The sequence below is a fragment of the Chiloscyllium punctatum genome, chromosome 41 (assembly GCF_047496795.1).
Source record: "Chiloscyllium punctatum isolate Juve2018m chromosome 41, sChiPun1.3, whole genome shotgun sequence".
In the NCBI taxonomy this organism is placed as follows: domain Eukaryota; kingdom Metazoa; phylum Chordata; class Chondrichthyes; order Orectolobiformes; family Hemiscylliidae; genus Chiloscyllium; species Chiloscyllium punctatum.
The window spans coordinates 47673247-47686443 of NC_092779.1; the positions used below are offsets into that span (position 1 = coordinate 47673247).

The following is a 13197-nucleotide window of genomic DNA, read 5'->3' on the forward strand; positions in this document are numbered from 1 at the left end:
CCAGTGTTACCTTTATTTAAAATGGTATTAGACTTTGTTGTCCAATACCATGTGTGAATAAAATGGTCACATCAGTTTTCATTTCGATTATGGCTTAGTTTGAGTAATTTTATTTGTTTTTTCAAAAATTCATATAATAAAGTCAGAATAAATTTTTATATATCTAACAAGTTCAAAATTCAAATATTTCATGAAAAAGTTGACATTTATGGAAACCATTTACAGAACTTGAAACACTGACATTTTCAGTCACTGGATAAGTAAACACTGATCATGCATCTGACCTTTGAATGCTGAACAGATTGGAAATCTTGTAGGCAAATACCACAACCATTTTTGTTAAGCAATTCAGGTCATTACATTGGTCCTGTACCAAACAGCACCCATACGAATACACTTTCACTATCAGACTAAAGACAACCAGCTGATTGAAGTATGGACTAGAGTTGTAAAACAAGCCTAGCAAAAGTTATGTAAAGCCAATCTGAACATGTCATTTGTGCAGATCCACTTATCATTATCATTTTTCAGAAGGAATAACTGATGAAAACCCATCACCGGGTCATCATCCACCTATAAGAGAAACAGAAGATTTTAATTAATAGAGGTTACAAACTGCAACACAAAAAAAATAAATAGAGTGCTGTATGGAAGTAGTAAGATTAGGCAAGTGCAGTAGTAGTGCCCCTGCCTCTGGACCATCTGGCTCATGTCCCACCCATTCTCAAGGTATGTAATAAATATGTTTTAATCAACCTGTTCAAAAGATATTCAAATCTGGTAGATATATACATTACTTTAGTGCACCAGGTCCAAACTCAAAGTCTGGTATAGTACTATGCCGTTATGCAATGCGTCGTTTAGAGTCAGACGTACAACATGGAAACAGACCATTCAGTCCAACCCATCCATGCTGACCAGATATCCCAACCCAATCTAGTTCCACCTGCTCAGATCCTCCAACCCTGGCAACATCCTTGTAAATCTTTTCTGAACCCTTTCAAGTTTCACAACATCTTTCCAATAGGAAGGAGACCAGAATTGCACGCAATATTCCAACAGTGGCCTAACCAATGTCCTGTACAGCAGCAACATCTCCCAACTCCTGTACTCAATACTCTGACCAATAAAGGAAAGCATACCAAACAGCTTCTTCACTATTCTAACTGCGACTCCACTTTCAAGGAGCTATGAACCTGCACTCCAAGGTCTCTTTGTTCAGCAATGCCCCTTAGGACCTTACCATTAAGTGTATAAGTCCTGCTAAGATTTGCTTTCCCAAAATGCAGCACCTCACATTTATCTGAATTAAACTCCATCTGCCACTTCTCAGCCCATTGGCCCATCTGGTCCAGATCCTGTTGTAATCTAAAGAGAACCTCCTTCGCTGTCCACTACACCTCCAATTTTGGTGTCATCTGCAAACTTAATAACTGTCCCTCTTATGCTCGCATCCAAATCATTTATGTAAATGAAGTAGAGGACCCAGCACTGATCCTTGTGGCGCTCCACTGGTCACAGGCCTCCATTCTGAAAAACAACCCTCCACCACCATCCTGTCTCCTACCTTTGAGCCAGCTCTCCCTGTATTCCATGAGATCTAACCTTGCTAATCAGTCTCCCATGGGGAACCTTGTCGAACCTTAATGAAGTCCATCTACCACTCTGCCCTCAATCTTCTTTGTTACTTCCTCAAAAAACACAATCAAATTTGACAGACATGATTTCCCACACACAAAACAATGTTGAGTATCCCTAATCAGTCCTTGCCTTTCCAAATACATGTACATCCTGTCCCTCAGGATTCTCTCCAACAACTTGCCCACCACCAACGTCAGGCTCACTGGTCTATAGTTCCCTGGCTTGTCCTACCACTCTTCTCAAACAGTGGCACATTAGCCAACTTCCAGCACCTCACCTGTGACTACAAATGTGATGCTACAAATATCTCAGCAAGAGGCCCAGCAATCACTTCTCTAGCTTCCCACACAGTTCTAGGGTGCACTTGATCAGGTCCTGGGGATTTATCCACTTATACATTTAATCCACTTAAGACATCCAGCACTTCCTCCTCTGTAATATGGACATTTTTGCAAGATGTCACCACTTATTTCCCTACAGTCTATATCTTCCATATCCTTTTCCACTGTAAATACTGATGCAAAATACTCATTTAGTATCTCCCCCATTTTCTGCCGCTCCCCACAAAGGCCGCCTTGCTGATCTTTGAGGGGCCCTATTCTCTCCCTAGTTACCCTTTTGTCCTTAATATATTTGTAAAACACCTTTGGATTCTCCTTAATTCTGTTTGCCAAAGTTCTCATGTTCCCTTTTCCCCTCCTCATTTCTCTCTTTCCTCCTACTTCCTTTATACTCTAAGGATTCACTCGATCTATCCTGTCTATGCTTCCTCCTTTTTCTTAACCAAGCCCTCAATTTCTTTAGTCAAACAGCATTCCCTATACCTATCAGCTTTTCCTTTCACCCTGACAGAAATATACTCTCTGGATTCTTGTTATCTCATTTCTGAAGGCTTCTCATTTTCCAGCCGTCCCTTTACCTGCAAACATCTGCCCCCAATCAGCTTTTGAAAGTTCTTGCCTAATACCATCAAAATTAGCCTTTCTCCAATTTAGAACTTCAACTTTTAGATCTGGTCTATCCTTTTCCATCATTATTTTAAATCTAATAGAATTATGGTCACTGGCCCCAAAGTGCTCCCCCACTGACACCTCAGTCACCTGCCCTGCCTTATTTCCTCAACAGTAGGTCAAAAGTTTTACATCCACAGACTGAATCAGAAAGTTTTCTTGTACACAAATTCCTCTCCATCTAAACCCTTAACACTATGGCAGTCTCAGTCTGTTTGGAAAGTTAAAATCCCCTACCATAACCACCCTATTATTCTTACAGATAGCTGAGATCTGTAAAGTTTCTCAATTTCCTGACTATTGGGGGGAGGGGGGGGGTGGTCTACAATACAATCCCAATAAGGTGATCATCCCCTTCTTATTTCTCAGTTCCACCCAAATAACTTCCCTAGATGTGTTTCTGGGAATATCCTCCTTCAGCACAGCTGTAATGCTACCCCTTATCAAAAAGGCACCCACCCCCCTTTCTATCCTTCCTGTAGGATTTGTATCCTGGAACATTAAGCTGCCAGCCCTGCCCATTCCCAAGCCATGTTTGTAATTTAGATGAGACTTTCACAGAAGCCCCATCTGCCCCCTCAGGTGAACAGAGCATCTCATGATCCTATTTGAAGAGTAGGAGCGCTCTGGTTGCCTGTCTCAACAGTTCTCCTGGTATAGCGGGGACCATAAAACACTTTTTTCCTTCTCTTACGACAGCTGCACAGACAGCAGAATGATACAAAAATACATTTGGAGTATAGAAATAAAAGTACATTACATTTTAATGCAAAACTTTTCACCTTAAGATGGCAGTTGACTGCTTATTAGAACTTGTTAGTACTCATTTTAGATAACTGGTTTTACCTTTATTTCCCATCAATCTGGTTTCAAATCTCAAACATTGTCAGAAGCAAAGTTATTGTCACCAGAAATGACCTGAAAATAAAATCAATGCATCTTTTATGTCAGATGTTCTCTCCCCTCTGCAGATTTTTAAATTCTTAGGATGTAGGTGTTGCTAGCTGGCTAGGATTTAATACTGTTATGAAGTTGCAGACATGTGAGTGCTCTCCTAAACTGAGCTTTTTACATGCACCTGTGATATGACTATGGTGGTCTTAGTGTACTGAGAAATTGAAAAAAGTTTATTTGGCTGTGAAACGGATACGAGTTGGTTGCTATTTTGGCAATTTGAATTGAACCAGATTAAATTATGCCCCAGGACGATAAAACCCAATTGTGTTTGAATTTATTGTTTTGCCAACATTGAACTAATGAGACAATCTGATGTTGGGGATAAAAATATAGGCATTTTGAAAATTGGACACAAAGCAACTGCCATTGAAAGAGACCCATGAAATTAGGAACACTATCAAAAGGTACCTTTTCATACGAAACATTCACAGTTAAAAAGACAGACGACAGCCCAGGGAGATCTTCAGCCAGAAGAGTAAAAATTCAAGACGTCAGAGACGGTGTGGTTTTGAAATTAAGTTGATGTAATTTTAACAATATGCTGTTCCAATACGGTACTTGAGTTGGAGGCAGATAACAAGAGAAAATGGAGGGCTTAGATTTGTGAATAGTTGTTGTTTTAGGAGGTAGAAAATAAAGTGATGTTATTTTCTTCAACTAGTGGAATCCAGGAGCTCACTGTCACTTGTTTTAACAGATTACGAGGCAAGGTGAGCTTTTGAGTGTTTGGTTTAATTAACAGAAGGGTTCACTGCCACGTAACAATACCCACTGTATTGGCCTTAAGTTGGTGGTTAACTGCCTTCATGAACCACAGTCCTTCAGGTTTAGGGATACCCAGTATTATTTGTAAGTGAATTCCAGGAGTTTAGCCTATTGACAGTGAAGGAATCGTGAGATAGTTTTAAGTCAGGATGGTGTAGGGTTTGGACTGGAATTGAGGGGAGCAAGTGATTAAGGTGGAGGATAAGGTGCCAATCAAGTAGGTCATTTTGTTCTGCATGGTGTCATTGGAGCAGGCAAATGCAGAGAGTATACCATCAACTTTGTAGTTCAGAGACAGGCATTTGGGAGATACAAGTTGAGTTACTTACCACAGGATTCCTAATGTGACTTGTTCTTGGCGCCACAATATTTGTATAGTTAGTCTAGTTCTGTGTTTCAATGGTAATGCCCAAAATGTTGATGTAGGGGATTTGACAGTGGTAATACCTTCGAATGCCATGGGGTGATGGCTAGATTCTTTCCTTTTGGATGTAGTCATTGCTTTGCATTTGAATGGTGCAAATATTACTTTTCACTTATTAGATAAGCTTGGAGGTTGTCCATGTTTTGAGCACATCGACACAATGTGTCAGTTTCTGCAATGTCACAAATGGTTCTGAACATTCAGAGTTGGCTGCACAATATCCCAACTGACCTTATGATGAAAGGAAGGTCATTGATGAAGCAACTAGCTGGGACAAGGCAGCAGCCTGAGGAACTACTGTAATGACATTGAGGCTGAATGATTTACCTTCAACAACTAGAACCATCTTCCTTTGTACTGGGAATAATCAACCAGTATTTTCTCTTTTGATTTTCACTGACTGCAGTTGGTTAGGGTTCCTTAATGTCACTCAGCAAAATGTTGCCTTCTTATCAAAAACAACCACTCAACTCTCTCTTCCTTTCAGGTATTAAGGAATACAAGTCTTTTCGCCTGTCAACATAAAAGCTACCATTTTACAGCTCTTTTCTATTAAGAATCAGATCAGACTCAAAACACTTAGCCTCTCCACAGATACTGCCAAGCTTCTCCAGCATCTGCAGTATTTTACTTTTATTTGCTGCTTTTCATTGAATGCCAACCTCTAGGCAGTTCTGCTCTTCTCTCCAGTGAAATTTGTTTTAATTTTGACCTTTTAACCTTAATTGCTTTCTTTCCTTGTTCTACACACTTTTACAACCAGATCTCCTGCTCAGTCTTATCCTGCATGAATCCATATTTCAAATCCACCCAAGATTATAAACATCTCAAACACATATGCTCCTCAGATAGCTGCTCCTGCTGCATTGAGATCCACACTGTGCCATGCACCACCACATGCACATTAAAATTTCCTGGTGCATAGTTTCATTTCATTCACCATGTTATTTGAATCTATAAACAGAAACTGTCTTTCTTTCAGGTGTTAAGACAAGCTCAGGTATGAAACCCCTTTGGATTCTTCCTCCTTTCGGACTCCATTCCTTCTCACCACACCATCTCTTGCTAAATATTCCCCTTTCGTATGCTCAGTTCTTAAAAGGAATTAGTTTTATTCATTTACAGCCCCAGTTCAAATAATTTCAGCCAGAAGGTATTATTGAATTCTTCTTGTCACCTTTGCCTCTGTGTCCACTTCTTTGGGCAAGAGTCCTCATCCAACACCAGTGACCCTTTAACCCACCTCCACCTATACTTGACCTCTTCATTAAGAACTACCAACATGACGTCGTCAGCTGCCTTAATTTCTCTGCTCCCCTCACCCATTCTAGCCTCTCTCACTGAACTTGCTGCACTCCACTCCCTCAGGTCCAATCCTGACCTTGTTATCAACCTTGTCGATAAAAAGGTGGTGCAGTTGTTATCTGGCATGCTCACCTCAAACTGACAGAGGTGGACTGCCAACTCTCAGATATTCTCCCACAATCATGACCCAAACATTGAATATCAGGGTGTAGTTTCTAGTGCTGTCACAGACCTCTTTCTGTCAAGATCTCCCTTCCAAAGCTTCCTACCTCAGTCCCCCAACTATACGCAGCTCATTACTACCTCCTTCCTAAAATCCACAAATATCCTGGCAAGTCCAGCATTTAAGCTTGTTCCCACTCCTGAATTTATTTCTGCGTATCTTGACTCTACTATTCACTCCTTATTTAGTTTCTTCCCACTTAAATTCACAATTCGTCTGACCAATGTTGGTTCCACAATTTACACATTTCTGGCTGTAGCAATCCCTTCCTCACCATTTTGTCATCTCCCTACACATCCATTCCCCATCATGATTTTCTGAAGGTTCATCACTTCTTCCTAGAGGCCAGAACAATTGCCATCCAGCACTATCCTCCTTCACCTGATTAAGCTTGTTCTCATATTGAACAACTTTTACCTTTAAATCGTCTGACTTTCTCCAGGTCAAAGGTGTGGCTATGGGTACTTGCATGGGGCCTAGTCATGTCTCTTTGGAGGATGTAGAACTTTTCTTGTTTCAGCCAGTTACAGAGAATACACCCACAGTTCTTTCTCCAATACACTGGCAATGTGATCACTGTATATGTTAGTCCTTAGAAAAATTCAATGTTTTTGCTTCCAACTTCCACCCTTTTTACCTTCACTGGTCCATTTCAGATTCTTCACTTCCATCCTTAATTTCACATTTCCACTGCTGGGGATAGGCTGTCCACCAATATCCATAGTAAACCAAATCGATTCCCATTGGGAATTAACAACCTTAACTATCCAGCCTGTCACCCTGCTTTCCGCAAGGATTTTATTTCATCCTTCCGGTTTCTTGAATAGGAAAGGTTTAGAGGGAAATGGGCCAAATGCAGACAAACAGGACCAGTTTAGCTTGGGAACCTGGTCAGCATGGACAGATTGGATGAAGGATTGGTTTCTGTGCTGTATGGCTGTATGACTTGATGACTCTTTGTTGAATCTGCTCAGCTTCCACTGTGTCTCTCCAATATGTCCTCTTCCTTCCTCAACTAAGGATTCCCTCCTCCCCTACTATTCGTGGCAAGGCCCTCAACTATTTCTAATTCATCTCCTGTACTCTCATTCATTTGCCTCCCAGTTGTTAGCTTATCAGCAGATTTTTGCTGTTTTTGTTTGACTCAATGCCACAAGATTTTATATCCGCCAAAGTGAACTTTCAGGACTTCTAGGGTAACTCCCATCAACTGTATACCAGTGTCACCCATCTGGCAGGTCTATCCAGTGGGTCAAAGTCAATGTTGCCTCGAAGCTGCACAAGCAGCTTCTCCAAAAAGGTTCTGCTCACACCAAATTGATCACAGCACATACTTCCAGTTTCTGAAGTTGCTGCCACACACACTGAAGTCAGGGAATCAGAAAAAAAGTTAGAGGAAATGCTGGATAGGATATATCCAGGAAAGCAATGCCTGGGTTATTATAAAAGGTTGGATTCTGAAAGTATCTGTTGCTGAACTGATTTGTGGGACAATTCTCACTATTCTGGAACAAGCCATCAGATGTTGGCAAGAACGATTTTGCAGCATTAATAGGGATGTTGTCATTTCAGGCACAGACTCATGTTAGGTGGTGCATACAGTTTTTTGTTTGTTTAGACTTCAGCATTGTGATAGAGTTACTTGCTAGGCCATTTCAAAAGGACAGTTAAATATCAATTGTTATGGATCTGGAGTCCCTTGTAGGTTAAAATCGGGTAAGGATCTGGAGTCCCTTTCTGAAAGAACATAAATGAACCAGATGGGAATTTACCACAAACAGTAGTTGCACATTTGCCATTAGCTTTAGATTTTATTCCACGGAAATTTCAACATCTGCCTTGGTGGGATTCAAACCTATGTCCCCAGATAATTAGTTTGGGATTCTAAATTAGTGCAGTGACATCACCATAACGCCACCACCTCCCACCATTTGCAATCAGAACCTTACGTTGAAAGTGTTTCTGAAATAATTCCAAATGAAGAGCTGATATGATTCCATGCAGCAAGAAAAAGAGAAAGGGGGAACTTGGCAGTCACAAAAAACACCTTTCTACAGAAATTAATAAGTAGCTTAACCAATCTTATAGTCGTAGAATCACAGATGTACAGCATGGAAACAGACGCTTCGATCCAACCAGACCATGCTGACCAGATATTCCAACGCAATCTAGTCCTACCTGCTAGCACCTGGCCCATATCCCTCCATCTATATAACCCAGCTTGGGTATTTTATTATTTCAAAGAGATACAATGAATTGTACAGTTGAGCAGTATGTTAAATCTTACATTTACCACTCAGATTAAAGTGATATAGTGGTATTGTTAATAACCTGGAGACAAGGTCAAACCGCACCACATGCAGAACTTGAATTCAAAACAAAAACACATGGAGTGGAAAGCATGAAGTTACCATAGACTGTTGGAAAAAAATCTAGTTCACTAATGTTCCTTAAGGATGGGGTACTTACATGTTTTGGATTTGAAGTAACATGTGTTGGACTCAACTGACTTGTGAAATGGTCTAACAAGCCACTCCGTTCAAGGAGGACTAGGACAAATGTTGGCCTTCCCAACAATGCTCACATCTCCTGAAAGTCTTTTTTAAAAAGGTCTGTCGCTAGCTAACAAAATTACCAGCAAGAATAGTGCCCTAACAATTTAAAATTGCTCAATGGTAGCTAATGGGCTGTTATATAGTTTCTGACAGTCTGTATTCCTAATCAGCAGTTTTACACCAAAGACACAGCCAGTTACATGAAGGATTTTGATAAAAAGTCACATTAAATGGATACTCAAACAAAGAATTCAACTATTTAGTAATTGAATTAACTCCAATTGAGATGCTGAACCAATTCCTAACTTTTTCCAGTTTTGCCATAATGAGATACTGTTGAATTTTTTAAAAAAATTGTTAAACAGTGCCTTTAAAAACCACAACCTAGTTGTCAGAAATGAGGTGGCTAAGTAGATTGAATGTCTGGGGATACATTTAGGAGTGACCATTGCATCATTAGGTTTATGATAGCAGAAAAGGACAATAGGCAATCAAGTGTAAGAATAATCAATTGGAAGAGAGAGTTGACTCAATAGACAAGTAGAAGGCTGGGCCAAATAAACAAACCAGACATTGATGGATAAAACTGTAGGTGAACAATGGAAAGCATTCAAATACAATCAAGGTATATTCCCTCGAAAAGAAAAAGGGGACCCAATCTAATGTAAGTGCCCTTGGATGAAAAAGAATATAGAAATTAAAGATAGTTAAAGTACGTGAGTGTGCCAGGTAGAAAAGAACCAAGAAGAATGCAGAAGGTTAAAAGGGGAGGTGAAAGAGTATATTGGAGAACTAAGTGGGATTGAGATAAGACTGGTGATTGTCGCAAGAGGGAATCCTAAAATCTTCTATATGCATCTCAATCGTAAATTGATAGTGAAAAGATGGTGTAGAACTAATGAGAGACTAAAAGGGGATTTACACATGGAGAAGAAGGGCATGGCTGGATGTTAAGTGAATGTTATCAACATCTTTTTTAGGGCACTTGGGGGGGGGGGGGGGGGGGGGCAGAGTGATAAATGCTGGTCCAACCAGCAAGTCCACATTCCAAAGAGAGGTAAATAAAAGAAGCTCTGCATCTGTCTTTAAATCAAGGCCATGATGACAGAGGAAGAAGCTGTGTCACCAGAAATGTTAAAAACTGATATGGAGGCAGTGTTCACTAAGCTGCGTGACAAATGTAGCAGGACCAAACTGAGATACAGCCAAAAACTGAAGCAAGCAAGAATGGAAATTGCAAACGCATTAACTTCCTGGTGGGGAAGCTTCTAGAAGAAATTATCTGGATAGAATTAGGAATCACAAGAAAATGGTGGACTGTTTAGGAAAGCCAGTATGGATTTCTGGCAGAAATCACATTTAACTAACTTGCTAGAGTTTTCTTTTGAAGAGGTAACAGAAAAAGGTCGATGAGGATGCTGATGTGCTGAACATGGACATCAAAAGGCACTCAATACAGTGTCACATAACAGTGGAAATATAGCTCATGGAGTTAAACAAGATAGTAGTAAGGAGTGTCCAAAACTGGCTGGCTGATAGGAGACAATAATGGTCAATGGTTTTCACACTGGATGAAAGTTTGTAGTGGAGTCTCCCACTGTTTGGAATTGTAACCTATTATATATAAAAATGATCTAGATCTTGACATGCAGGGGACAATTTAAAAATGTTCGCAAAACTTGGAAGCATTTGTAAATCATGCAGAAGACAGAGGCAAGTTGATGGAGTGAGCAGAAGTTTGGAAGATGGGGTTCAATATGAAAAAAAGATGATGCATTTTGATAAGAACATGGACAGACAAAATATGGGGCACATTGGGGGATTTAATAGCCTAATGGTGTTACCACTAGAATATTAATCCAGAAACTCAGCTAATGTTCTGGGGACCTGGGTTTAAATCCTGCCATGACAGAGGGTGAGATTTAAATTCAATGAAGAGCCTGGAATTAAGGGTCTAATGAGGATAAGACCATGGTTCGTTGTCTGAAAAAAAAACAACTCATCTAGTTCACTGATTCCAGTAGGGAAGGAAATCTGCTATCCTTTCCTGATCTAGCCTTACATGTGAGACTTCAGACCCACAACATGTGGTTGACTCTTAACTGCCCTCTAGGCAATTAGGGATGGGCAATAAATGCTGGCCTAGACATGATGCCCATGAACAAATTTTAAAAATCATCAGGGGTTCAGGAGTAGAGCATATATGATTAAAGATAGCAGTTAAAACATATAGCATCTTGGACATTATGTATAGGGACAGAGTACAAGACACTAATTCAACCTCAGCTGGAGTACAGAGTACAGTTTTAGGCACAAGATAGGATGATTTTAGAGGGATTACCAAAGAGATTTACAAAAATGATTCTAGGGATAAGCAACTTCACTTGAGAATTGAATCGAGAGCATAGGACTTCTGTAGAGAGAAAACTAAGAAGATATTTAATAGAAGTTTTCAAAATTATGAGATGTCTGGATGGATACATGGAGATAAATTTCTGGTTGTAAAAGAATCAGGAAGATGGCACAGATGAAAATAGATTTGCAAAAGCAGCAAATATGATACACCAAAAAACCTATAAAACTACTCGTTTTAGTTTAGAGTTGCTGGCTGGAAGTGGAATGGAGGGAGAGTTAAACATTCAATGATTTTTTGAATCAAAAAGTGTGCAAGACAAGAGATTGGTACCAAGTCATTATGCTCACTGAACTCCAATGTAGACCCTAGCTTGACTAACCTCCTTCTGCAACATGACAATTCTATGATCGATCTTGGAAGATTGCACTGTAGATTCATCAGTTACTGGAGCTATGATAAAGAGGACAGATTGAATAGGCTAGGCTTGTATTTCTTTGAAATGGAAAATCTGATGGACAATTAAAGGATTTGGTCAGGTCAAGGAAGACTTCATGAAAAAGGGTATTGCAAACGTGGAGACTTTCTCCCAACCCAGACAGTTTAAGATTTTTATTGGGAAATGCTATTAAGGATTACAGAACAAGAAAGGTGGATAAATTAATGAGATACAGATCAGCCATGGTCAAATTGAAATGACAGAAGATGCCAGCATGTTTCAATAGCCTAATCCATTTCTCTGCCCTTTAACTGTTTAAATAAATGCAACTACTAATTTTAACAGTAAAATGAAACAGAAAATAAAAAAAGACATTTTAACTGATCAAGCATTTAACAATTTTAAACATCTATTTTGCTACTGACAAGATTGTTTAAGTTACTAAATTGAACAACACAGGTAATTCCAAAATTCCTGCTCACCTTTAGCTGCCCTACAACCATGCTCAGAACACAAGTGTCTGGTGCTGGTTGATGGTCCTCTGCAGTTATACTATGCTGAATTTTCTGAAATGGTAGGCTCTAGAGGGAGAAGGACAAAAATAGAAATGGTGAATGAAGTTTGTAAATTATTACTATTATTAATAGAAGAAATTGTGATGCTGCAAGCTTCCAAAACCTGAATATTAAAAATCCCATTATTCAAAAGGTGGAGATTTTGCAGATAACTTGAACAAAGGGTGTTTGCCAATTATGTTATTATACAGATTTTGTATTCAGCCAACAAAATAACCAGCATGCTTTAATTTGCAAAACACTAGGTTACTGTGCAATCAGGCATGTGCAAGGAGAAACGGCACTGCAGGAAGCACACATTTAGAAATCACAGGCAGAAAGCCCTTGTAAGTACCAGTGAAATGGAATCACAAATAAGCCTTGCTCAAAATGGAAAACATTACACAGTAGATCCTAAAATTTCATTTATGAACCGCAAGATTTCTGAAAATATTCTGATTCTGAAATTTCCTGGCAAATAGATATTACGACTGCTATTTATTGGAATCACCAAACACACCATATACGAAGGACTTTGAATTGAGTGAATTACAAGGCCTGATGGATAACTTTTCCTTACACAGATCCCACAGCCAGAATACACATTTATGACAAATTATTCAAGCATATTCCCAGTTTTCTAAAATTACATCACACAATATCTTGACTGGTTTGTCAAATTTTAGAATCCCATCACAATTTAACCTCAGCTCACATCGCAACACCCAAAGTCATCATGACTTATTAGGAAAACAAAATCCAACAGCAAAACTCCTTGTTTCTACCACAAACCTTATTCAGACTCTAGTAGCTTTGTAGGTTGCATCAGATTTCATAGCGAAAGATGCTAGCAGCATACTAGAGAGTTAGGTTGGGGATGAAAAGGTGAATGAGGTGGCCAGCACTAAGGAAAACTGCTGGAAAAGCAGAAAAGTCCAAAGGTGAATAAATCAGCAGGACAAGATGGACCA

At 39.5% G+C, this 13197-nt stretch overlaps 1 protein-coding gene across 2 annotated transcripts in view; it reads right to left on the reverse strand.

Moving 5' to 3' along the window:
* Nucleotides 1-260: 260 nt before the first annotated feature.
* The window catches only part of LOC140465134 (nuclear transport factor 2-like), a 30021-nt gene continuing 17084 nt past the window's right edge, over nucleotides 261-13197 (reverse strand). For both annotated transcript variants that reach the window (XM_072560995.1, XM_072560996.1), the window contains exons 4-5: nucleotides 12155-12253; nucleotides 261-573 (exon numbers count right to left, since the gene is read on the reverse strand). In XM_072560995.1, the coding sequence (XP_072417096.1) occupies nucleotides 460-573; nucleotides 12155-12253 (213 nt within the window). In that variant the 3' untranslated portion in view covers nucleotides 261-459. The remainder of the gene's footprint in view (nucleotides 574-12154; nucleotides 12254-13197) is intronic.